The following is a 26,874-nucleotide window of genomic DNA, read 5'->3' on the forward strand; positions in this document are numbered from 1 at the left end:
GATTTATGAGACACACCAACCCGTTTGCCTTCGCTAGGGCCTTTCTCAGGTCCTCTAGCTCCCGGCGGCAAGTGCTGTGGTCGGTGTTCTCAGATCTATCCTCCATGGCCATCTTATATGCTGCCCTGGCTCCCAGGAGCTTTTCCTCTTGGGCATCTACTTGTTTGGCTAGACGGGAACACCTCTCTCTCATTCTACCTTCACTGGCCTTGGCCTCAACGACCTGACATTTTAAATATTCTACCCGGGTTTCGTGGCAGCGAATTACAAAGCGGCGTTCCTGGTTCAGCGCGTCAAGCGATTCAATCAGTTTTTGACCTCCCGCAACCTTTTCCTCTACGCCTTTCAGCAAGCCGTTGATCTGGACTGTCTGTGCTGCAACTACCTGGTCCAAAAGCTGGACTTGCTTCTTGTAGCACATCAGCCAGACCGCCTTTTCTACAGATTTCTTATGCTCTCTACCCGCTGTCCACTTGATGGCTGCGTCTAGCGGGCGCCTATCCCTTAGTAGATCAGATATCCATTGTTTTGTGAGGTTGACTTTTCCGAAAACATAATCTGCTATTCTTTCATCCATCACATTTCGTTTATTCAGATCTTGATCTAACACACTACTTTCCTGCTGCCAAGGTCCTGCCGCGGTCGCCATTTCTGTAGGGGGTTTTTCCTCTCTCTTGCCCGTTCTGGCCTCCTGCCAGGCTTCGTGCAAGAATTACCCTTGAGTGGTTCGACCCATTCCCCCTACGGTTCTAGACCTTGGACTTAGATGCAGAGAACAGTAGTGCAGAGAAAAGAACTCAATAGACCAGGCTGAATAGCACGAAATGGATGCTTTTATTTTTAAACAGTTTGAAGCATTACAAAATACATGTCATAGGCACAGATTAAAGTAACTACAATCATGCACAAATTTATGAACTTGACTCTATGGAAATGGGGAACACACGGCACATCGTAAAAGGGGAAACACATTACGATTTCCCTTAACTCCCTCCCCTATACCTAAACTAAGTTTCGACCTGGGGAACCTGGGATCATGCTCACCACTCTCGAAATCGCGAGAAAGGGGGTTCGCAGCCTTTTTGGCACCGCTTTCCGTCGTCACGTGGATTTGGAAACTTCTGGCGCAGTCGATATTCTCTCTCTCTCGAAGCGGTGGGGTAGACACAGCCTCGATGAGCGCTCGTTAAGGTTGAGATCCACTAAGTCGATTTGGGTTCATGGAGCAGACCCAGATGCAGGTTATGCACATGGGAGAATCTTGTGGCATCGATCGCCGGTTCTCCAGAGGGTTTCATCTCCGTCGGCCTGGGTCGTCGATGATCTCCCGACCCCAGTACCCGGGCCACCCTTGTCGTCTTCTCGTCGTGGCCAAGCCTTGTTTGGCTGAACACTGGCCACGTTGTCCTTTTTCCGAAACCGTCCGTCTTTAAAAAGACGAAAACGTTTTCATCGATTCTGCATCTGCCGAAGTGGAAGAGGCGCCGATCCTGGCCCCGTCCGAAGAAGTTGAAGTCGTCCAAGAAGAAGAAGCAGCCGCCGTCCAGTCAAGTGAAGTTGTTCAAGTAACCCGAAGTCCGAAGTCTTTCAGATGGACTTTCAATCCATAGTTATACTCTTTTGGGACAGTCTTATCTCCCGCCAAATCATAGTCCTGTCTTTGTATTAATTTTGGCGGGCAGAAATCTCTGCAGGGGCGCTTTGTCTTGTAACGGAGCCGGTGATAACTTAAACTGGCCTTCCTGGCCGATAATGCCTGTTAATGTCCTTTGCATTGTCACCGCGGCTCGGTTCGCATATTGATCGGTCCGGACATTTTCCTTGATGGCTGCTAAACGGTTTTTCCTTTGTACGATAAATGGGTATAAGTGTTTTTACATTGTCCGCCCATATCTTGATGGGCCCCATCCTGTACTTATAATCCATTGAATATGTATGCTGTTGCTCTGAGTTTCGGTTCCCAGATACTGGCTTTCGTGGGCTCACTGTCTTCAATGCACAAGCCTGTCTGGCTTGCAGTAACAGAAATAAAATGGTTCATAAACTGATCACGGGGCCTGGCGGCCATTTTGTATGCCCTTTTTATCAAAGGTTTTTCTGTGCAAGCTTACTTTGGTCAATAAACAGTCTTATTTTATCCAGTTTTCTTGCGTGATTTTTGCTGAAAATTGCGAATCTTACAAGGTTTGTGGGGCTCTTGTGGATTGAGGTTAGTGGGACTGATTATTGAGCCCCATGAAATTGCAACGTTCCTGGAAATTTTAATGCTGGGATTAGTTTATTACTAGAAGTGGAGGTTGTTTAGTCCTCTATAACTGACTGGGATAATGAGTCTAAATGGGGTAGATGTCCATATTCTAAAAATGATAGCAGCACTAGAGAGGGTGCAAAACATTTATTAGGCTGATGCCAGAACTGAGATTCGACTTATTAGGAAAGATTGACCTGTTTGGGTTGCCTTCTCTAGGAAAGAGAAGGCTGAGGGTGTTTAAAATTATGACTGGGTGTGATGGGTTAGATATCGATGTTTCCACTTGGGGGCAAGACCAGAACTCGGGGCCTGTAACTACAAGGTAGTAACTAACTAATGACTCCAATGGTGAATTCAGGAGAAACTTCTTTGCCCAGAGAGTGGTGAGAATGTGGATCTCGCTATCACGGAGTGGTTGAGGCGAATGGTGTAGCTGCATTTAAGGGGGAGCTCTAAGCATGAGGGAGGAAGGATATGCTGTTTGGGTGAGATGAAGGGTGGGAGGAGGCTCGTGTGGAGCATGGACTAGTTGGACTGAATAGCCTGTTTCTGTGCTGTCGATGGCTTGTTAACCTGCAGGATTAGTGACCTGAGGAATTGCATCTCTGAAGGCCCCTTAAATGGCTTTCGGTCTTGGCCGTGGCTCAGTGGACAGCGCTCTAGCCTGAGTCGGAAGGTCGTAGGTTCAAATCCCACTATAGAAAGCTTGAGTACAAAAGCCAGGCTGACACTCCCAGTGCTGTACTGTCGGAGGTGCCATCTTTCGGATGAGAAGTTAAACCGAGGCCACTTCTGCCCCCTCGGGTGGATGTAAAAGATCCTGTGGCACTTTTTGGAAGAAGAGCAGGGGAGTTCTTCCCTCTGACCAATTGTTATCCATCAGCCAACATCATAAGATGATCTGGCCATTATCGCATTGCTGTTTGTAGGCTCTTGATGGGCTGCCATGTTTCTGACAACAGTGACTACATTTCAGAAGTAATTCATTGGTTATGAAGTGCATTTTTTAATTTGTTCATGGGATGTGGCTGTCACTGCCAAGACCTGCATTTATTGCCCATGCCTAGTTAGGCTTGAAGGTGGTGGTGGTGGTGAGCTGCTTTCTAGTCCAGCTGCAGTTGGGCAGGGAGTTGTAGGATTTTGACCCAGCGACTATATGAAGGGACGGCGATATATTTCCAAGTCAGGATGGTGTGTGACTTGGAGGGGAACTTGGAGGTGCTGGTGTTCCCATGCGCCTGCTGCCCTTGTCCTTCTAGCTGGTAGAGGCCATGGATTTGGGAGATGCTGCCGAAGAAGCCTTGGTGAGTTGCTGCAGTGCACCTTGTAGATGGTACACACTGCAGCCAGTGTGCGCCGGTGGTGGAGGGAGTGAATGTTTAAGGTGTTGGTGGGACATCCTGAACGTGGTATGGTGCTGTATAAATAAAAGATTGTTCTTTCTAAACATCTCTGACGTGAGTGTGGGACCTACAATAAAAAATAATTATGTCTAACCAACATACTAGGTCCCCAAGTGGGATTGAGTTGCCGTACTGGATCTCCAACATCAGGTGGGGCTAGAATCCACACAAACTTAACGAGCACACTTTTGTATCTCTCGTGGCCGACCCTGGTCAGTGAATGCTGGCTGAAATACGCAGTAGGACTGTTGTCAATACTTAACCACTTACATTTATGTCGCCCCTTCAACGTACTAAAATGTCCCAGAAGCGCTTTCAATTAAAATTTGACACCAAGCCACATAAGGAGATATTAGGGCAGATAACCAAAAGCTTGGTCAAAGAGGGAGGTATTAAGGAGCATGGAGCGCTGGAGAGGTTTAGGGAGGGAATTCCAGAGCTTGGGGCCCAGGCAGCTGAAGACAAGGCCGCCAACGGTGGAGCGATTGAAATCTGGGATCCTCCAGAGGGCAGAATTGGAGAAGTGCAGATATCTCGGAGACGGGGGTGTTGTAGGGCTGGAGGCCTCAGGATGTCCCAAAGCGCTTTACAGCTAATGAAGTACTTTTGAAATGGAGTCACTGTCGCAATGTGGGAAACGCAGCAGCCAATTTGCAAGCTTCCAAAAACAGCAATGTGAAAATGACCAGATAATCTGTATTTAGTGATGTTGATTGAGGGATAAATATTGTCCCCAGGACACTGGGGAGAACTCCTCCTGCTCTTCTTCCAATAGCAGCCGTAGGATCTTTTACATTCACCTAAGAGGGCAGATGGGACCTCGGTTTAACGTTTCACCCAAAAGATGGCACCTCTGACAGTGCAGCACTCCCTCAGCATTGCACTGGGAGTGTCAGCCTGGATTATGGGCTCAAGTCTCTGGAGTGGGACTTGAACCCTCGACCTTCTGACTCAGAGGCAAGTGTGCTACCGGCTGACACCTTTAAGATGATCTACTGTTGGGGCAGGTTTCCGGTTTATTGATAACATCTGCAATTATATGGTTCCTTACCACGTTAAAATGCCTCACAACACTTCAGGCAGTGAATTACATTTGAAGATCAGAGACTCTTCTGCCTGCGATGGGGGTAGAAACTTTTGAGCACGTGCGGTGGGAGCGGTTTTCTGTCGGACCGCCAATCAGATGAGTTTGTTGGCTCAGGTGTCTCTGAACCCCCGAGGTTCGCAGCGCAGCGGGAGGCCGTTCAGCCCATCAAATCAGTGCCAGCTCTCTCTCTCCGATGCAGCAATCCAAACCTGCCTCTCCGAGACTTCCAGTGCAGGGGTCGTAGTCATGTCCTCGACTCAGCGGCTGAGCGTTCCGGCTCACGATGGTCAGGCAGTTCCCACTTCAGCCCTGTCTTTTTTGTTGGCATTTCATCACAAAGACTACGCAAAAAGTGTCAGGCAGATTGCTGGGAGGACTGTGCCAAGGCCCCATTGCCATGGGAACAAGCTGGCTTGGTTAGGCAGTGTAGGCCACACCTGTCCAAAATGGTAAATCAGCCGTCACTGTCCAAAACTAATCCCACTGATCTACTCTCTTCCCATAGCCCTGTATCAATGCCAAACTAACCCCACTGCCCCGCTCTCTCTCCATAGCCCTGTATCAATCCCAAACTAATCCCACTCGCCCGCTCTACCCGAATAGCCCTGTATCAATCTCCAAACTAATCCCACTGCCCCGCTCTCTCCCCATAGCCCTGTATCAATCCCAAACTAACCTGACTGCCCCACATGGTCCCCATAGCCCTGTATCAATCCCAAACCAATCCCACTGCCCCGCTCTCTCTCCACAGCCCTGTATCAATCCCAAACTAATTCCACTGCCCCACTCTCTCCCCATAGCCCTGTATCAATCCCAAACTAATTCCACTGCCCCACTCTCTCCCCAAAGCCCTGGATCAATCCCAAACTAATCCCACTGCCCCGCTCTCTCCCCATAGCCCTGTATCAATCCAAAACTAATCCCACTACCCCGCTCTCTCCATAACCCTGTATCGATCCCAAACTAATCCCACTGCCCCGCTCTCTCCCCATAGCCCTGTATCAATCCTAAACTAATCCCACTGCCCTGCTCTCTCCATAACCCTGTATCGTCCCCAAACTCACCCTTGCCTCTGACTTAGACGGTTGTGGATTTAAGTCCCACTCCAGAGACTCGAGCATAATAATCTAGGCTGACACCCCAGGGCAGGACTGAGGGAGTGCTGCACTGTCGGAGGTGCCGTCTTTCGGCTGCAATGCTAAACTGAGGCCCCGTCTTCCCTCTCAGATGGACGTAATAGATCCCATGGCCACTATTTCGTAGAAGAGCAGGGGAGTTATCCCCAGGTGTCCTGGCAAATATTTATCCCTCAATCAACATCACTAAAAACAGATGATCTGGTCATTATCCCGTTGCTGTTTGTGGGAGCTTGCTGTGCGCAAATTGCTGCTTTCTTTCCGACATTACAATAGTGACTGCGCTCCAAAAAGTACCTCATTGGCTGTAAAGCGCTTTGGGATGTCCTGAGGTTGTGAAAGGCGCTATATAAATACAAGTCTTTATTTCTTTCTTTTACAGGCGACTTTGGGCCGATGGTTCCCAAAGCTCTCCACCCAATGGGGGCACTTTGGTTTGGTTTTTGGTTGATGACATCGCCCAGTGTCTTCCTATTGATGGTTTTGGAGAAGGTCAACCCAATCTCTGCCTCTTTCTTTATCATAGGCAACGGCCTATTAAAAGTCAACCACGTGCTCCCTTTTTAAAGGGTCGCAAACGATAAGGTCTGTAAATTAACATAAATTTGAAAGGAAACTTAAATCAAATTAAAATTTGGTTGCCGGGGTTGGTGATGCACTCCATTCTCCGCGGCGCCCACCGGTCGCGGAAGGCCTCAAGCCTGCCAGTGGATACCGCGTACTCCATATCCAGGGCCACCCGGGCGCGAACGTGGCCGCGGAAGAGAGGCAGGCAATCGGGCAGCTCTTTCCCACCCTCTTTCCAGTTGCCTGTTGACACAGCCGAGGCGAAAACTCCCTTTCGTCTTCTGTGTCACCGCGAGATCACCGGGACAAGCTCTGGTTCAACCTGGATGCGTTCCGCTTCTTTGAGGATGCCAGGGACCTGGTAAGAGTTGGCCAGATGTTGGAAGGTAAGACGGTGAGCGTTGACGCTGAGTAACTCCTGGATGTGTCTCCTGCAGATCTTCATCAGTTGCCACCTGAGAGTAGCTGCAGCAGATCAAAGGACGGATTCGGTCAACAAAGCCTGTTCCTTCCAGAAGCCAGCCAACCGGTGAGAGGAATCTACCCCCGAATGGTGGACCTCTTTCTTTTTGGCGTATGGATGCATTCTGACTGATGGCTTGCTTCCTTGTTTAGATGGTCCCTGGTGAACGAGTTGGGCCTGTCCCTGGTGGAAGGATCCAATGAGGTTTGTGCCTGTTGTGATGGGGGCAACTGCAGGGGTGAGAGATTGCGATCTGGAGGAAGACCACACTCCAGGTGCAGGAGGGAGGTCCCATCTGAGCTTGGAATGTTGTGTTGGGTGTTGAGGGTGAAGAAGGATGTTTTGTAACTGGATGGAACTAATTGTTGCAGAGTCTGAGCCTGTGTGGGAGAGTGAGGCCTCACTTGGACCTCTGATCGTTCTGGATGTAGATCTGGACCTGGTTCATTCGGTGGATAGTGAAGCTGTTGGGACTCGTGAGGATGTTCCGAGTTCTTATCGAGGTGAGTGTTGATTGTATGAAAACCCAATTCCAGTCCTGTGACTCCTGACTCCATATTGGCTTCTCGTTCTCGGCAGGTGATGTGTGTTCTGAGCTACTTCTGGTCGTGGCTGTGACGTTGGCAGCTGGGGTCCTGATCTCCACCTCTCTGGTGGCCTTCCTACTGTCCAGGAAACACAACTGAATCCTCTCCCTCAATTGAGCTGCTTTATTTGTCAAAAAATGCTTCAATAAAATTGAAATGTGACTTGGTTGAGTTACAGTCTTTGGTGTTGAACTGGTTTTTAAATACACTGTCATGGTGGTTTGAACTAAGTTGTCTAAATGACACTAGACCAGTTTTGGAGGCCTATATTTAACTGACAATTTCACCACACACCGCTCAGTTTTGGGTAGTTGAAAGTAGGCATTTGCACCTGGAATAAGATTGTGGCCTTAATAGGATGGCAACTGGAATCATACAGCACAGAAAGAGGCCATTCGGCCCATCATGCCTGTGCTAGCTCTTTGAAAGAGCTCTCCAATTAGTCCCACTACCCCCGGCTCTTCCCCATATCCCTGCCATTTTCACCTCTTTGTATTTATCCAATTCCCATTTTTGAAAGACACTATTGAATCTGCTTCCACCGCCCTTTCAGGGAGCGTGTTCCAGATCACAACTTCTTCTTTATATTAGAAGTCTCCTCACCTCTGGCTCTCTTGTCAATGACGTTATTTACTAACCCTTCTGTCAGTGGAAACCGTTTCTCCTTATTTACTTTAATCAAAACCCTTACCATTTTGAACCCCTCCCTTGACCTTCTCTGCTCTAAGGAGAACAATCCCAGCTTCTCTGCAGTAATATTGTGACCTTTGTAAAGGGATGAAAGCGATGGGGAGTTTCTGCCATCTTTCTAGAGCGAGTAGATGGGGTTACAGACACCCAGCTAGGAGTCCGCTGTGAGAATGTTCCAGTCCCACATCGGGGTCAAGAGACTAGACCAAAGCAGCATCTCCTTAATTGGCCATCTTGCTCCATGTCCACTGGCGGTAGGTGTGTCTTGGCCTGGTACTGTCACACTGCTGGCTCTGTTCCACATTTAACATCCCTTAAAGGTTAGTTACAATTGCCTTTTTGAATATAGTGATGTAACCTACCACCCACCATCACACATGGGTGGGTAGTGGAATCAAACAGTGCTGAGAGGATTGGTAAAGGATCAATGATCTTTTTCATTGCACTCTGGCCTCTGGTGCATTTCCCCCACCCGCCCAAAGTCCTTCGCCCACCCCACCTCCCATCACCCCCTGTTGGTGGCCGTGCCTTCAGACATCTGGCACCTCAGCTCAGACATTCTCTCCCTAAAACCCTCAACCTCTCCTCCTAATACATTGCTTCAAACCTACATCAGTGTCCAGGCATTTACCTGTCCTAATGTCTCCTCCTTTGACTGTCAGGTTTTTGTCTGATTTACATGAGTTGAATGCTTTGCTTAGTTGAACATTGGGCGGTGTAACAAGGCACCACTGCAACAAGATGGTGAGGATAAAGGGGCAGGAATATAAGATGGCCATTAACAGATCAAATTAAGAATTTAGAAGGACATTCTTCACACAGAATGTGGAACATGGAGTGGTTGAAGCAGAGACATTTGGAGTTGAGATACAGCTCGACCATGATCGAATTGAATGGCAGAACAGGCTCGAGGGCCTGAATGGACTCCTCCTGTTCATTTGTAAGGGAGGCTGGTAGCATAGATGAGGGAGGATGAAATAGAGGGCTCTGTGGGGTGGGGAGTTAGATAGAAAGCAAAGCACACTCTACACTGTCCCATCAGCACTCCCAGGGCAGCAAGAGTACGGGTTAGATACAGAGTAAAGCTCCGTCTACACTGTCTCATCAATCACTCCCAGCGCAGGTACAGCATAAGTTAGATACTGTTGTGTCCCCTTGTGTTTTTATTACTATGTAATACAGACACTTTTAACTCCTTTTTAGTTTACAGCTTTTACTCAGTGCTTTCATGATGTTGCTGCCGCATGGTGCGGAGTGATACAAGATGTCCGACCTTGCACTGTGCACTGCCTGACACAGTGTGCCACATAGCAGTATAAATGCACTAACCAAAGTAGTTCCATATAACAATGTAACAAGTAGTTCCATTGAATAATGTGATAATATAACGATGTAACAGATACAGGTTACAGCATGAGTTAGATACAGAGTAAAGCTCCCTCTACACTGTCCCATCAAGCACTCCCAGTGCAGCTACAGCGCGGGTTAGATACAGAATAAAGCTCCCTTTACAATGTCACGTCAAAATCTCCCAGGGCAGGTACAGCACGGGTTAGATATAGAGTAACGCTCCCTCTACACTGTCACTTCAAACAGTCCCAGGACACGCACAGCATGGGTTAGATACAGAGTGAAGCTCCCTCTACACTGTCCCATCAAATACTCCCAGGACAGGTACAGCACGGGTCAGATACAGAGTAAAGCTCCCTTTAAACTGTCCCATCAAACACTCCCAGGGCAGGTACAGCATAGGTTAGATACAGAGTAAAGCTCCCTTTAGACTGTCACATCAAACTCTCCCATGGCAGATACAGCATGAGTTAGATACAGAGTAAAGCTCCCTCTACACTACCCCATCAAACACTCCCAAGGCAGGTACAGCACGGGTTAGACACAGAGTAAAGCTCTCTTTACAATGTCCCATCAAACACTCCCAGGGCAGGTACAGCACGGGTTAGATGGAGAGTAAAGCTCCCTCTACACTGTCGCATCAAACACTCCCAGGGCAGGTAGAGCACGGGTTAGATACACAGTAAAGCTCCCTGTGCTCTGCGCAAAAAAGGTCCCAAATCCCAACCTCAGAGGATCAGACCCTATTAACCACCTCCCTCAGATTTCATGTTCCCACAGCTCGGCCATTTGTGGATCCTCCCCTTCCTTCACTCCACCATTGGCACCTTGGGATGTTTTTCTGCATTAAAGGTGCGATATGATGACAAGTTGGTGTTGTTGTTCCAGTGTGACAGTCTCCATTTACCATCACACTCTTTATCCGACTGTATGAAACAGGACAATTGCAATTAGAGTGACTTTGCCTCTATTTGGGGGTTTTAATTGGATAGACTGTTTCCCCCTCGTGATGTCCTTTTAGTTATCAGCAGGGACGGGGGAGCTTGTCCTGTTTTGCAGACTACGAGTTAGGGGCAGTGGGTGAAGCTCAGGCTCACACTGATCATCTATAAGGGGTCCTCCCCACAAGGGACAGGACACCACTAACAAGAACAAAGAGTCTGTCTGAACTAATGTCCCACAGTACATATCAACTGATTAAGGTCCAACTTTCCGATCCGGTTCAATGAGGCAATGATCCCGTCCGGATCCAGCCACTTGTAGAAGCTTCTGGAAAACCCATTGGACTCCGAGTGTTTGCACGCCAGGCTCCCTGGAGAGGGAGCGGGCAATGCCCACCGGTACACTCGAGGCCTCCCGCAACCGATGGGCACCGCAGGGAATGGAGAGTCTTATCGACACGAGTAACATAATTATGATTTACTTTTATGAGTTTCCTGTTGTTTTGTCGAAAGAACATTCTGTGTTTGAGTTCCTTTGTTAGTTGTGCCAACTTAAAGAGGGAGGCCAGGTATAAATTCGTTCCTCTGTTGATGACACCGGGACAACCCATGTCATTTTATGGCTCAATTAAAGAAATCCACATAAGACATAGGAACATCGGAACAGGAGGAGGCCATTCAGCCCCTCGAGCCTGTCGCCTCATTCGATGAGATCATGGCTGATCTGGGACCTAACTCCACATACCCGCCTTTGGCCCATATCCCTTAATACCTTTGGTTATCAAAAATCTATCAATCTCAGATCTAAAATTAACAATTGACCCAGCAACAACTGCCGTTAGCGGAAGAGAGTTCCAAACCTCTCCCACCCTTTGTGTGTAGAAATGTTTCCTAACTTCACTTCTGAAAGATCTGGCTCTAATTTTTAGGCTATGTCCCCTTGTCCTGAACTCCCAACCAGCGGAATTAGTTTGTCTCTGTGTACCCTATCGGTTCCCCTTAATATCTGGAAAACTTCAATCAAATCACCCCTTAACTTTCTAAATTCCGAGCTTCTCACCATTGGGAAAGTACGCTGATCTATCCTTTTTAGATCCAAAGTGGATGACTACTGTATTAATGGTGCCCATCAAAATGTGCCCTTGTGGGACTCTTTCAGGTGGGGGTGATTGACCAAATTGTAATAGGCCCTCCTGGCAATAAATCCATCAGTTCAGTCTTTCTTTTCCTTTTTTATTATTTTTTTTTCTTTTCTTTCAAGTTTTATTTAAAGTTTTATTATTTTACAGTTGATTAGTTTAATCAAAAGAGCACCCCTAATTGGTCGAATGTTTTCTTAAGTTACAGTCAATTGCTTTAATCAAAAAGAGCAGCCAAATTTTAAATTAATTTGTTAAGGTTCCTTTAAAGTTTTATTTATAAACTAATTGGTTAATCACCCACACAAAAAAGATTACTGTAGATTTGCTTAACCACCCAATCAAAAGGGTCACTCCGATTGGTCGAATTAAAATAGGCCCTCCTGGCAATAAATACATGAGTTCTGTCATCCTCTTTTTGAGAAAACATAATTTAGACAACTAAAAACTGTAAATAAACCAATAAAACTTCAAATAAACCTTAATAATCAAATTAAAATTTGGTTCTCCAGCCCAATTAAGCACTCCAGTCCCCGCGGCGCCCACCGGTCACGAAAGTGATCTAGCGCGCCGGCGGACTCCGCGTGCTCCAGCTCTAGGGCCACCCGGGCGCGAACATGGCCACGGAAGAGAGGGAGGCAATCCGGCCGGACGACCCCCTCGACCGCCCGCTGCCTGGACCAATTAATGGCCTTCTTCGCCAGGCCCAGGAGCAGACCCACGAGGTGGTCCTCCGACCTGCCCGCTCCCCTCCGCACCGGGTGACCGTAGATCAAGAGCGTGGGACTGAAGTGCAACCAAAACTTGAGGAGCAGCCCCTTCAAATAATGAAAGAGGGGCTGCAACCTCTCACACTCTATATAAATATGAAACACGGACTCCTCCAGACCGCAGAACAAACATGCGGTCTGGGAGTCCGTGAACCTACTTAAATACCTATTGCACGGGACTGCCCTGTGCAACACCCTCCAGGCCAAGTCCCCAATAGAACAAGGGAGGACTCCCGCATAGAGAGCCCCCCATTGGGGACCTCCGCCTCCGTCGGAAGGTAAAACGGCACGCCACGGCGTGTCCGAACGGCAGGCGAAGATGGCAAAGTGGAAGGTGTGCAGGAGCAGCCCGTACAGGAAACCCCTCCGTGCGGAATGAAAAGGCACGGAGGGTATTTCCTCGAGACGGCTCAAGTTGTGAGGCGCCGGCTCCCGAGGGGGGGGTCGGGGCTGGGCGCCGACAAGGAATTCCGTCCGAACGGGGGAAAGCTCAGACGGGATCGCCCCACACGCCTGAGCCGCCTCGATACACCTAGTGGTGCCGGGGCGCACTTTTGCCTTTATCGACTCGATGGCATCAGCCGCGAGCCGGACGTTTACCCAAGACATGCGCCTCGCCAACTCCTCCGGCGCCATCCAGCCCACTCCTCCGCCATCGAGCAGGTCCCCGACTCGAGTCACCTTGCCAGCCACAGCTCTGTGCTCCGCCAGCCACCCGAACCTGCGGACGTGGAGGTGCGGATTCCTGAACAGTGGCTCCCGAAGGACAGCCACCATTCCTGTCGGGGGAGAGCTGCGCCTGGAAGCGACCCGGTTCCAAACCCATAGCAGTTCCTGGTAGAAGACAGGCAGCCCCCGCAGGCTGGCACGCGTGCCACCCACTTCCACAAACAGGAGCTGCGTGTCATAATTGAGGCCACGCAGCTGGCGGAAAAAATACGTCGCCAGCGCGCACCATCTTGGAGGAATCTCAACGTACAGGTATCTCTGCAGCGTCTGAAGACGGAAAGTCGCAGCCTGGGTGCGAAGGCACACCAGCGCCTGACCGCCCTCCCTAAGCGGGAGACTCAGAACCGCGGCAGAGACCCAGTGCATCCTGTTGTTCCAGAAGAAGTCGACGAGCTTCTTCTGTATCTTGGCGACAAACGCAGGGGGAGGGATCAGAGTAACCAACCGGTACCACAACATGGCGGCCACCAGTTGGTTTATGACCAACGCCCGACCCCTGTAGGACAACACTCGGAGCAATCCCGTCCAGCGACCTAAGCGAGTGGCGACTTTGGCCTCCAACTCGTGCCAGTTCGCCGGCCAGGCGTCCTCGGCCGGGCTGAGGTAGACTCCCAAGTAGAGGAGGTGCGTAGTGCTCCAGGCGAAGGGCCTGAACTCCTCCGGCAGGGAGTCCACCTGCCACTGACCCACCAGGAGTCCAGAACATTTCCCCCAGTTGATCCTGGCGGAGGATGCGTCCGAGTAAATCTGCTGGCATTCCCGCATCCTCCGCAAGTCAACGGGATCCGTGACCATGAGGAGCACGTCATCGGCGTAAGCCGAGAGGACCACCTCCACGCCCGGCCCTTGCAGAGCCAGTCCCGTCAACCTCTTCCGCAAGAGGCGCAGGAAAGGCTCCACGCAAATGGCATATAACTGGCCGGACATGGGGCATCCCTGACGCACCCCCCTCCCGAAGCGAAGGGGCGCCGTCAAGGACCCGTTAACTTTAATCAGACACTCCGCGGCAGCGTACAGAAGTCGGATCCGGGCGACAAAATGCGTCCCGAACCCGAATGCGCGCAGAGTCCCGAAAAGATACTCGTGATCCACCCTGTCGAACGCCTTCTCCTGATCTAGGGAAAGGAAGGCGACCGACAGACCAGCCCTCTGGGAATGGTGGAGCAGGTCCCGGACCAGATGGATGTTATCATGAATAGACCGGCCCGGGACCGTGTAGGACTGGTCGGGGTGGATCATGTGGGCCAGCACGGCGCCAAGGCGAGCAGACATGGCCCTGGCAAAAATTTTATAATCCGTGCTGAGGAGGGAGACCGGGCGCCAGTTCTTAAGAAGCCGGAGATCGCCCTTCTTAGGCAGCAGGACAATCACTGCCCTGCGCCACGAGAGGGGCATCTCCCCGGTCGCCAAACTTTCCCCCAGGACCCGCGCGTAGTCGCCCCCCAGGACGTCCCAGAACGCCCTGTGGAACTCCACGGTCAGCCCGTCCAACAGTTGATTTGTTTAACCACCCAATCAAAAAAAGAGTCACTCCGATTGGTCGAATTAAAATAGGCCCTCCTGGCAATAAATACATGAGTTCTGTGATTGGGTAGAAATTGTGGAGATTGGGGTTAATCGGCTCAATGTGACTGCAGGTTGTGTGTATAAAAGGTGCTTGTTGATGGGTGGAGGGATAGTTGAGTTGTTTAGTATCATGGGGGATTTTGTAGTGAGGGGTTTGCTCCCAGTGCTGGTGTTAGTTGGAGCTGTTTGTTCCTCTGATATTTGGCAACAGTTTGGGGGCCAGAGGTTTCCATGGAGAAGAGTAAAAGCCACCCCTGGGGCTCAGCGAGTCCCTTCTCCTGGGTCTCCCTTTGGCTCCGGTTTCAGTGTGTCTCCACTGCAGACTGTGAGGGTGCAGTGTGGAGAGCACAACCTGCTGGTCAGGGTACAGATGGATTTATTTGGAACCAGGCACCTGATTAAAGCTGCTGACCTGACCCTGGGGACGGCAGGTTGTCGGCCAACTGGGATCTACTCTCAGAACCACACTGTCCTCTTTGACTATGGGCTCCATGAGTGTGGCAGCAGAGTTAAGGTAATGTGATTCCTCAACTCTTGCTCTAAGCTTGGTGTCTGGAATAGACCCAACTTGTTTTTCCTACCCTGATTCCTGTCTCCTGCTTTTAAAACCTCCAGACTTGTGTTGAATTATGTATTGTCCTTTTGCTTTAACTGGATTTCCTGAGTGTCTCCAACTTTGATCTCGGCCTTATTGGCCTTGATCCTTCACTTAGTTCTTAACTTTTCCTTCCTTACATCCTGTCTTGTGGATTTTCAGGTCACTGGGGGTTTAGTTATCTACAATATTGAGTTTTTTTTCTTCCACTCCTTTGTATCAGAATACAGGGGAGTCTGGCTTAAATGAGGCTTTAATCTTGTTCTATTCATTGCTCTAAATTATCAACCTGTGGCTCCTTTTATTGAAGTGAAGCTGTCCTTTCATTGAATCTTTATTCTGTTTAATTGTCTTGTGCTTGCAATCCCCCTCCTTGCTTTAGCTGCTGAGGCTGCACAACTTCCAACCACCTGAGTAGAATGTTGTCCATTTCTGAACCTGATGTCTTTCAGATGTCTGGAGATTTCCTGGTCTATGCCACCCACCTGAACCACACCCCCAAGGCCCATGGATCTGTCATTGTGAGAACTAATGGAGCTGTCGTTCCCATTGAGTGCCACTATTTCAGGTAAGATTCTTTACACTGTCGCAAATAACGTCTACAGCTGGTGTAGTTCTCTGACCTTGTCCTAAAATGGCTCCGTTGTCTTTCCAGGAAGGGCAATGTGAGCAGTAACCCGATCAAGCCCACCTGGATCCCGTTCAGCTCCACCAAGTCTGGAGAGGGGCTTCTGTCATTCTCTCTGCGCCTAATGAATGGTATGTGATGGGTGGATGTGGAATGATTTCCTGTAGTCACCCACTGGGAGTTGTACCCAGTCTCCAACCCTTGTCCCTCTTGTACTTCAGATGGCTGGCTCACAGAGCGCACCTCGACTGTCTACTACCTGGGTGACCTCATTCACATTGAGGCCTCTGTTTCAATGACCAACCACATGCCCCTGAAGCTCTACATTGATCGCTGTGTCGCTACGTTGAGCCCAGACGAGGACTCCGCCCCGAGATACAGCATCATTGACTACAATGGGTAAGGAGCACTCTGCTTTCTCCAGCTGATCCTGTCTCAATGGCTTCTCTTGATTCACTCCATGTCGTTTTTAAAAAAAAATTATTTCTTCAGTTGCCTCCTGGACAGCAAAGCTGAGGACTCCTTCTCAACCTTCGTGTTGCCAAGAGACGAGCGTGAGCTGGACAAGCTCCACTTTGACTTGGATGCCTTCCGCTTCTTTGGCGATGATCGTGCCTTGGTAAGAGGAAGCCGACCACTGCAAAGTATTTACAGCCAATCTGCATAACTGGGTTGTGCTCCACACGAGTGTCCTCCATCTCCTCTTCATCTAACTCTCCAACATATCCTTCTATTCCTTTCTCCCACCTGTGTTTATCTAGCTTCCCCTTAAATGAATCTACACTATTCGCCTCAACCACTCCCTGTGGTAGCGAGTTCCACATTCTCACCACTCTCTGGGTAAAGAAGTTTCCCCTGAAATCCCTCTGCTGTATATCCTGTGTCCTCCTATGAATCACTAACATTAACCACTTTTCTCTGTTTCTAGCCAGCTTGCTATCCATTCTGCTACTTGTCCCCTGAATCCACCTGTTCATTGAGTTCCCAAGTTGGGAGGGAGTCACTATATAATGACTTGTGTTGACTGTGTCCCTCAGATTTTCATCTCCTGTCACCTGAAGGTTGCTGCAGTGGATCGGAGAGATTCCATGAGCAAAGCTTGTACTTTCCAGAAGATGCAGAATGTGTAAGTGCCCCCTCTCTCCCTCAGGGATGTGTTGTGTGGGGAAGTGATGCCCAACCTGATTGTGAAACTGATTCTCTTGTTTAGCTGGGCTCCATTGGAAGTATCCAACAATGACGTTTGTGCCTGTTGTCACTTGGGCAACTGCAGTGCCACAAGGGAGTTTGGATTTGATTCCAGAGCAAGGAGGGATCTTGTACCTGACGCTGGTAGGACATTGATTCTCTAGATGTTGGAGGTTGCCCTTTACCCTCTCTAACTGGAATGTTTGATATTGCAGTGAGTGATGCTGAATTGAAGTGGGAGGGTGAGGCCTCCCTTGGACCCCTGGTCATTCTGGACACTGATGTGACAGACCTGGCAGCTGAGTCCCTTAATGAGGTTGAGCAACGGATGGAGGAGAGGTCTCCAGGTGGTGAGTTGGCCGACTGCTAGTTTCCATTTCCCCCTCAGTATTTCTTTCACTCACTGTTGGTTTCTCATTGCTGTTTAGGTGCGGAGTCTGAGGTGGTCCTGATGGTGGCCCTGACTGTGACTGCTGTCTCTCTGATCTCTGCTTCTTTGATCGCCTTGTTCCTGTACAGGAAACACAAGCAAACCCTGCGCAACAACTTGTGATTAATAAAGTGGTGAAATTAGCAAATCTGTCATGGTTATTGCTTGCATTTGGTCATTGATCACGGCTGGGGATTTGCATTCTGAATATGGGAAGTTTTCCATATTTATTTACTTCCATTAATGATTCTTGACCCAGTGGCATGCCTACTGAGTGTATTTAATCTTTTCACCAGATATCAGGCTACTGGGGTATGTGCCCCATTTCACTAGTTTATTAACAGCAACTTGGAAGTGTTTGCCTGGAGCGAGTTATCTTGGCCTGCTGTTTGTCCCTTGTTAAGGAGGTTTGTGGGGCTCTTGTGGAGTGAGGTTAGTGGGACTGATTATTGAGCCCCATGAAATTGCAACGTTCCTGGAAATTTTAATGCTGGGATTAGTTTATTACTAAAGTGGAGGTTGTTTAGTCCTCTATAACTGACTGGGATAATGAGTCTAAATGGGGTAGATGTCCATATTCTAAAAATGATAGCGGCACTAGTGAGGGTGCAAAACATTTACTAGGATGATTCCAGAACTGAGATTCGACTTATTAGGAAAGATTGACCTGTTTGGGTTGCCTTCTCTAGGAAAGAGAAGGCTGAGGGTGTTTAAAATTATGACTGGGTTCGATAGAGATGTTTCCACTTGGGGGCAAGACCAGAACTCGGGGCCTGTAACTACAAGGTAGTAACTAACTAATGACTCCAATGGTGAATTCAGGAGAAACTTCTTTACCCAGAGAGTGGTGAGAATGTGGATCTCGCTATCACGGAGTGGTTGAGGCGAATGGTGTAGCTGCATTTAAGGGGGAGCTCTAAGCATGAGGGAGGAATAGAAGGATATGCTGTTTGGGTGAGATGAAGGGTGGGAGGAGGCTCGTGTGGAGCATGGACTAGTTGGACTGAATAGCCTGTTTCTGTGCTGTCGATGGCTTGTTAACCTGCAGGATTAGTGACCTGAGGAATTGCATCTCTGAAGGCCCCTTAAATGGCTTTCAGTCTTGGCCGTGGCTCAGTGGACAGCGCTCTAGCCTGAGTCGGAATGTCGTAGGTTCAAATCCCACTATAGAAAGCTTGAGTACAAAAGCCAGGCTGACACTCCCAGTGCTGCACTGTCGGAGGTGCCATCTTTCGGATGAGAAGTTAAACCGAGGCCACTTCTGCCCCCTCGGGTGGATGTAAAAGATCCTGTGGCACTTTTTGGAAGAAGAGCAGGGGAGTTCTTCCCTCTGACCAATTGTTATCCATCAGCCAACATCATAAGATGATCTGGCCATTATCGCATTGCTGTTTGTAGGCTCTTGATGGGCTGCCATGTTTCTGACAACAGTGACTACATTTCAGAAGTAATTCATTGGTTATGAAGTGCATTTTTTAATTTGTTCATGGGATGTGGGTGTCACTGCCAAGACCTGCATTTATTGCCCATGCCTAGTTAGGCTTGAAGGTGGTGGTGAGTTGCTTTCTAGTCCAGCTGCAGTTTGTGCAGTTGGGCAGGGAGTTGTAGGATTTTGACCCAGCGACTATATGAAGGGACGGCGATATATTTCCAAGTCAGGATGGTGTGTGACTTGGAGGGGAACTTGGAGGTGCTGGTGTTCCCATGCTCCTGCTGCCCTTGTCCTTCTAGCTGGTAGAGGTCATGGATTTGGGAGATGCTGCCAAAGAAGCCTTGGTGAGTTGCTGCAGTGCATCTTGTAGATGGTACACACTGCAGCCACAGTGTGCCGGTGGTGGAGGGAGTGAATGTTTAAGGTGTTGGTGGGACATCCTGAACATGGTATGGTGCTGTATAAATAAAAGATTGTTCTTTCTAAACATCTCTCTGACGTGAGTGTGGGACCTACAATAAAAAATAATTATGTCTAACCAACATACTAGGTCCCCAAGTGGGATTGAGTTGCCGTACTGGATCTGTAACATCAGGTGGGGCTAGAATCCACACAAACTTAACGAGCACACTTTTGTATCTCTCGTGGCCGTCCCTGGTCAGTGAATGCTGGCTGAAATCTGCAGTAGGTCTGTTGTCAATACTTAACCACTTACATTTATGTCGCCCCTTCAACGTACTAAAATGTTCCAGAAGCGCTTTCAATTAAAATTTGACACCAAGCCACATAAGGAGATATTAGGGCAGATAACCAAAAGCTTGGTCAAAGAGGGAGGTATTAAGGAGCATGGAGCGCTGGAGAGGGAGGGAATTCCAGAGCTTGGGGCCCAGGCAGCTGAAGACAAGGCCGCCAACGGTGGAGCGATTGAAATCTGGGATCCTCCAGAGGGCAGAATTGGAGAAGTGCAGATATCTCGGAGACGGGAGTATTGTAGGGTTGGAGGCCTCAGGATGTCCCAAAGCGCTTTACAGCCAATGAAGTACTTTTGAAATGGAGTCACTGTCGTAATGTGGGAAACGCAGCAGCCAATTTGCAAGCTTCCAAAAACAGCAATGTGAAAATGACCAGATAATCTGTATTTAGTGATGTTGATTGAGGGATAAATATTGTCCCCAGGACACTGGGGAGAACTCCTCCTGCTCTTCTTCCAATAGCAGCCGTAGGATCTTTTACATTCACCTAAGAGGGCAGATGGGACCTCGGTTTAACGTTTCACCCAAAAGATGGCACCTCTGACCGTGCAGCACTCCCTCAGCATTGCACTGGGAGTGTCAGCCTGGATTATGGGCTCAAGTCTCTGGAGTGGGACTTGAACCCTCGACCTTCTGACTCCGAGGCAAGTGTGCTACCGGCTGACACCTTTAAGATGATCTACTGTTGGGGCAGGTTTCCGGTTTATTGATAACATCTGCAATTATATGGTTCCTTACCACGTTAAAATGCCTCACAACAATTCAGGCAGTGAATTACATTTGAAGATCAGAGACTCTTCTGCCTGCGATGGGGGTAGAAACTTTTGAGCACGTGCGGTGGGAGCGGTTTTCTGTCGGACCGCCAATCAGATGAGTTTGTTGGCTCAGGTGTCTCTGAACCCCCGAGGTTCGCGGCGCAGCGGGAGGCCGTTCAGCCCATCAAATCAGTGCCAGCTCTCTCTCTCCGATGCAGCAATCCAAACCTGCCTCTCCGAGACTTCCAGTGCAGGGGTCGTAGTCATGTCCTCGACTCAGCGGCTGAGCGTTCCGGCTCACGATGGTCAGGCAGTTCCCACTTCAGCCCTGTCTTTTTTGTTGGCATTTCATCACAAAGACTACGCAAAAAGTGTCAGGCAGATTGCTGGGAGGACTGTGCCAAGGCCCCATTGCCATGGGAACAAGCTGGCTTGGTTAGGCAGTGTAGGCCACACCTGTCCAAAATGGTAAATCAGCCGTCACTGTCCAAAACTAATCCCACTGATCTACTCTCTTCCCATAGCCCTGTATAAATGCCAAACTAACCCCACTGCCCCGCTCTCTCTCTCCATAGCCCTGTATCAATCCCAAACTAATCCCACTGGCCCGCTCTACCCGAATAGCCCTGTATCAATCTCCAAACTAATCCCACTGCCCCGCTCTCTCCCCATAGCCCTGTATCAATCCCCAACTAACCTGACTGCCCCACATGGTCCCCAGAGCCCTGTATCAATCCCAAACTAATCCCACTGCCCCGCTCTCTCTCCACAGCCCTGTATCAATCCCAAACTAATTCCACTGCCCCACTCTCTCCCCAAAGCCCTGTATCAATCCCAAACTAATCCCACTGCCCTGCTCTCTCCCCATAGCCCTGGATCAATCCCAAACTAATCCCACTGCCCCGCTCTCTCCCCATAGCCCTGTATCAATCCAAAACTAATCCCACTTCCCCGCTCTCTCCCCATAGCCCTGTATCAATCCCAAACTAATCCCACTGCCCCGCTCTCTCCCCATAGCCCTGTATCAATCCCAAACTAATCTCACTGTCCCTCTCTCTCCTCATAGCCCTGTATCAATCCCAAACTAATCCCACGACCCCGCTCTCTCCCCATAGCCCTGTATCAATCCCAAACTAATCCCACTGCCCTGCTCTCTCCATAACCCTGTATCGATCCCAAACTCACCCTTGCCTCTGACTTAGAGGGTTGTGGATTTAAGTCCCACTCCAGAGACTCGAGCATAATAATCTAGGCTGACACCCCAGGGCAGGACTGAGGGAGTGCTGCACTGTCGGAGGTGTTGTCTTTCGGCCGCAATGCTAAACTGAGGCCCCGTCTTCCCTCAGACGGGCGTAAAAGATCCCATGGCCACTATTTCGTAGAAGAGCAGGGGAGTTTTCCCCAGGTGTCCTGGCAAATATTTATCCCTCAATCAACATCACTAAAAACAGATGATCTGGTCATTATCACGTTGCTGTTTGTGGGAGCTTGCTGTGCGCAAATTGCTGCTTTCTTTCCGACATTACAATAGTGACTGCGCTCCAAAAAGTACCTCATTGGCTGTAAAGCGCTTTGGGATGTCCTGAGGCTGTGAAAGGCGCGATATAAATGCAAGTCTTTCTTTCTTTTACAGGCGACTTTGGGCCGATGGTTCCCAAAGCTCTCCACCCAATGGGGGCACTCTGGTTTGGTTTTTGGTTGATGACATCACCCAGTGTCTTCCTAGTGATGGTTTTGGAGAAGGTCAACCCAATCTCTGCCTCTTTCTTTATCATAGGCAACGGCCTATTAAAAGTCAACCATGTGCTCCCTTTTTAAAGGGTCACAAACGATAAGGTCTGTAAATTAACATAAATTTGAAAGGAACCTTAACAAATCAAATTAAAATTTGGTTGCCGGGGGTGATGATGCACTCCATTCTCCGCGGCGTCCAACGGTCGCGGAAGGCCTCAAGCGTGCCAGTGGATACCGCGTACTCCATATCCAGGGCCACGCGGGCGCGAACGTGGCCGCGGAAGAGAGGCAGGCAATCGGGCAGCTCTTTCCCACCCTCTTTCCAGTTGCCTGTTGACACAGCCGAGGCGAAAACTCCCTTTCGTCTTTTGTGTCGCCGCGAGATCACCGGGACAAGCTCCGGTTCAACTTGGATGCGTTCCGCTTCTTTGAGGATGCCAGGGACCTGGTAAGAGTTGGCCAGATGTTGGAAGGTAAGACGGTGAGCGTTGACGCTGAGTAACTCCTGGATGTGTCTCCTGCAGATCTTCATCAGTTGCCACCTGAGAGTAGCTGCAGCAGATCAAAGGACGGATTCGGTCAACAAAGCCTGTTCCTTCCAGAAGCCAGCCAACCGGTGAGAGGAATCTTCCCCCGAATGGTGGACCTCTTTCTTTTTGGCGTATGGATGCATTCTGACCGATGGCTTGCTTCCTTGTTTAGATGGTCCCTGGTGAACGAGTTGGACCTGTCCCTGCTGGAAGGATCCAATGAGGTTTGTGCCTGTTGTGATGGGGGCAACTGCAGGGGCGAGAGATTCCGATCTGGAGGAAGACCACACTCCAGGTGCAGGAGGGAGGTCCCATCTGAGCTTGGAATGTTGTGGTGGTGTTGGGTGTTGAGGGTGAAGAAGGATGTTTTGTAACTGGATGGAACTAATTGTTGCAGAGTCTGAGCCTGTGAGGGAGAGTGAGGCCTCACTTGGACCTCTGATTGTTCTGGATGTAGATCTGGACCTAGTTCATTCGGTGGATAGTGAAGCTGTTGGGACTCGTGAGGATGTTCCGAGTTCTTATCGTGGTGAGTTTTGATTGCATGAAAACCCAATTCCAGTCCTGTGACTCCTGACTCCATATTGGCTTCCCGTTCTCGGCAGGTGATGTGTGTTCTGAGCTGCTTCTGGTCGTGGCTGTGACGTTGGCAGCTGGGGTCCTGATCTCCACCTCTCTGGTGGCCTTCCTACTGTCCAGGAAACACAACTGAATCCTCTCCCTCAATTGAGCTGCTTTGTTTGTCAAAAAATGCTTCAATAAAATTGAAATGTGACTTGGTTGAATTACAGTCTTTGGTGTTGAACTGGTTTTTAAATACACTGTCATGGTGGTTTGAACTAAGTTGTCTAAATGACACTAGACCAGTTTTGGAGGCCTATATTTAACTGACAGTTTCACCACACACTGAGTTTTCGGTAGTTGAAAGTACGCATTTGCACCTGGAATAAGATTGTGGCCTTAATAGGATGGCAACTGGAATCATACAGCACAGAAAGAGGCCATTCGGCCCATCATGCTTGTGCTAGCTCTTTGAAAGAGCTCTCCAATTAGTCCCACTCCCCCCGGCTCTTCCCCATATCCCTGCCATTTTCACCTCTTTGTATTTATCCAATTCCCATTTTTGAAAGACACTATTGAATCTGCTTCCACCGCCCTTTCAGGCAGCGTGTTCCAGATCACAACTTCTTTATATTAGAAGTCTCCTCACCTCATCTCTGGCTCTCTTGTCAATGACGTTATTTACTAACCCTTCTGTCAGTGGAAACCGTTTCTCCTTATTTACTTTAATCAAAACCCTTACCATTTTGAACCCCACCCTTGACCTCCTCTGCTCTAAGGAGAACAATCCCAGCTTCTCTGCAGTAATATTGTGACCTTTGTAAAGGGATGAAAGCGATGGGGAGTTTCTGCCATCTTTCTAGAGCGAGTAGATGGGGTTACAGACACCCAGCTAGGAGTCCGCTGTGAGAAGGTTCCAGTCCCACATCGGGGTCAAGAGACTAGACCAAAGCAGCATCTCCTTAATTGGCCATCTTGCTCCTTGTCCGCTGGCGGTAGGTGTGTCTTGGCCTCGTACTGTCACTCTGCTGGCTCTGTTCCACATTTAACATCCCTTAAAGGTTAGTTACAATTGCCTTTTTGAATATAGTGATGTAACCTACCACCCACCATCACACATGGGTGGGTAGTGGAATCAAACAGTGCTGAGGGGATTGGTAAAGGATCAATTATCTTTTCATTGCACTCTGGCCTCTGGTGCATTTCCCCCACCCGCCCAAAATCCTTCGCCCACGCCACCTCCCATCACCCCCTGTTGGTGGCCGTGCCTTCAGACATCTGGCACCTCAGCTCAGACATTCTCTCCCTAAAACCCTCAACCTCTCCTCCTAATACATTGCTTAAAACCTACATCAGTGTCCAGGCATTTACCTGTCCTAATGTCTCCTCCTTTGACTCTGTCAGGTTTTTGTCTGATTTACGTGAGTTGAATGCTTTGCTTAGTTGAACAGTGGGCGGTGTAACAAGGCACCACTTCAACAAGATGGTGAGGACAAAGGGGCAGGAATATAAGATGGCCATTAGCAGATCAAATTAAGAATTTAGGAGGACATTCTTTACACAGAATGTGGAACATGGAGTGGTTGAAGTAGATACATTTGGAGTTGAGATACGGATTGGCCATGATCGAATTGAATGGCGGAACAGGCTCGTGGGCCTGAATGGACTCCTCCTGTTCATTTGTAAGGGAGGCTGGTAGCATAGATGAGGGAGAATGAAATAGAGGGCTCTGTGGGGTGGGGTGGGGGTTTAGATACAAAGTAAAGCACCCTCTACACTGTCCCATCAAACACTCCCAGTGCAGGATACAGCATGAGTTGGATACAGGTTGCAGCACGAGTTAGATACAGGTTACAGCACGAGTTAGATGCAGAGTAAAGCTCCCTCGACACTGTCCCATCAAACACTCCCAGGGCAGCTACAGCACGGGTCAGATACAGAGTAAAGCTCCCTCGACACTGTCCCATCAAACACTCCCAGGGCAGCTACAGCACAGGTTAGATACAGAGTGTAAGATTCGCAAAACTTCCACATTTCCCCAAGATTATTATTAATAAAAGGGACCCTGCGTGGACATTTTAAAAAGGGTACCCAAAGATGGTGAAGAGAGACTTTTGTATTTTGAAAAGCAGACAGGACTTTGAATTATGCTTTAAGCCAAATCGCAGGCAGACCAAAACCAGTTAGGCCTATACTTAAGGCCATCAAGTTGTTTGCATAAATAATCGGAAACAGCTTAGGGAAGCCATCGAGGCTGGTCAGGCCGATTAAGATGTATTAATAACAAAACAACTCAGAAATTGGGCCAGTAGGTGCGATTACCGGCCATCTAAAAACAGTTAGTTTAGATTGCGACAATTATTTAAACTAGCCCGCCAAGATTGGGACAAAGAACTAACCTGATTTGGCGCGCAGATAAGGGTTATCGTGATGAGTATAGCTGAAGGCCCCGGGTAGCAATCTCTCTCTTGCTCTCTTGCTCTTGCCCTTGACTCTGCTCTCGTGGCTCCGGCCTCTTGGGCTGCCACTTGTACTCGTGCCCTGGCCTCATGGCGGGTTCTCTCCCCGGAGCAGATTTTCAGTTGCCAGTAACACCATACCAACTGTTAGGAAGGGGAGCGAGGCCCAAGTCCACAGCCATCCAGGACGCCCAGGCCGCAGAAAGGGGCGAGACGAAGTTGAGCAGGTAGCCCAGGACTCGTATAGTAGTCCGACGAGACGAGACGAGTGGAGACGAAGAAGATGATAATAACTCGATAAGGGCAGAGCAGGGCAGCGAAAAACGTATCGATAAGTAAACCAAGCGCCTAGTTATAAGCTGACGCTTGGGGAAGAAAGTCCTTGAGGACGGTGAAGACAAACATCTTGTTGAACAATGCGATAACGCAGGTGTCTACGCCACAACGAATATACAGGCGTTGGTGCATGGCTAGTAAAATCTAAACGGTAACGACTGGTGACTGTCCGGTAAATATAACGTTACCGTCGACGACCGCCCGAGGGAGAAGAGGACAACCCATCGAGACGAGACGAGACGACGACGGTCGTGGAGGGGAGAAGGTGTGTCGCAGTAGCTGACCCAGCACCGCACCCCTGAAGACCACGTGGCGACGGGGTACCTAGAAGGACCAGAAACCAGACTTCAAAATTCACACTCGTCAACAGTTGGCTTTTATCTTTGGATTGGCGAGCATGAATTCTGGCCCCTCATAGCTTAATCTAGTTAGGTATAAGGGGTGGGATAAGGATAAGGGGATTGTTAAGATAGCTGTTTTCCCTCGATGTACCGTGTGTTCCCCATTCCCTGTATAAGTATAGTTATTTCGTATTTGCCTGTAATTTTATACTAGTAACTTCTCGTAAGATTGTGTTAATTTCTGTTTCAATAAAAATCTTGGTTTTCTCACATCCAAACCACCTGTGTACTCGAGTCTTTTCTGTATCGCCGCCTGTACCTAAGTCCGGTGTCTAGAACCCAGGGGCGTGGGAGCGATTCAAACCACTCACAAACAGTCAGAGGCATAACTGACTGGGCGTACGCGCCACCCCACACCACCACCCCCTACAAGAGTAAAGCTCCCTCTACACAG

The 26,874-nt window shown here is 49.2% G+C and overlaps 1 protein-coding gene across 1 annotated transcript; it reads left to right on the top strand.

The window, feature by feature from the left end:
• The first annotated feature begins 14,753 nt into the window (after positions 1-14,753).
• LOC147090531 (zona pellucida sperm-binding protein 3-like) lies at positions 14,754-16,569 on the top strand. Its single transcript, XM_085977052.1, has 5 exons — positions 14,754-15,193; positions 15,727-15,842; positions 15,930-16,033; positions 16,124-16,301; positions 16,395-16,569. Exons 1-5 carry the CDS (start codon positions 14,777-14,779, stop codon positions 16,567-16,569), a joined length of 990 nt encoding a protein of 329 aa, XP_085833178.1. The 5' UTR covers positions 14,754-14,776.
• The last annotated feature ends 10,305 nt before the right edge of the window (positions 16,570-26,874 follow it).

The sequence above is a fragment of the Somniosus microcephalus genome, unplaced genomic scaffold, assembly GCF_052327205.1.
Source record: "Somniosus microcephalus isolate GS21.2 unplaced genomic scaffold, FLI_Smic_1.0 unresolved_chr4, whole genome shotgun sequence".
NCBI lineage: Eukaryota > Metazoa > Chordata > Chondrichthyes > Squaliformes > Somniosidae > Somniosus > Somniosus microcephalus.

Coding starts and splice junctions, on each gene's coding strand:
- LOC147090531 (XM_085977052.1), top strand. CDS start 14,777: ATGGGTGGAGGGATAGTTGAGTTGTTTAGTATCATGGGGGATTTTGTA. Junction 16,034..16,123: donor CTCTCTGCGCCTAATGAATG/GTATGTGATGGG, acceptor CTTGTACTTCAG/ATGGCTGGCTCACAGAGCGC. Junction 16,302..16,394: donor AGCATCATTGACTACAATGG/GTAAGGAGCACT, acceptor TTATTTCTTCAG/TTGCCTCCTGGACAGCAAAG.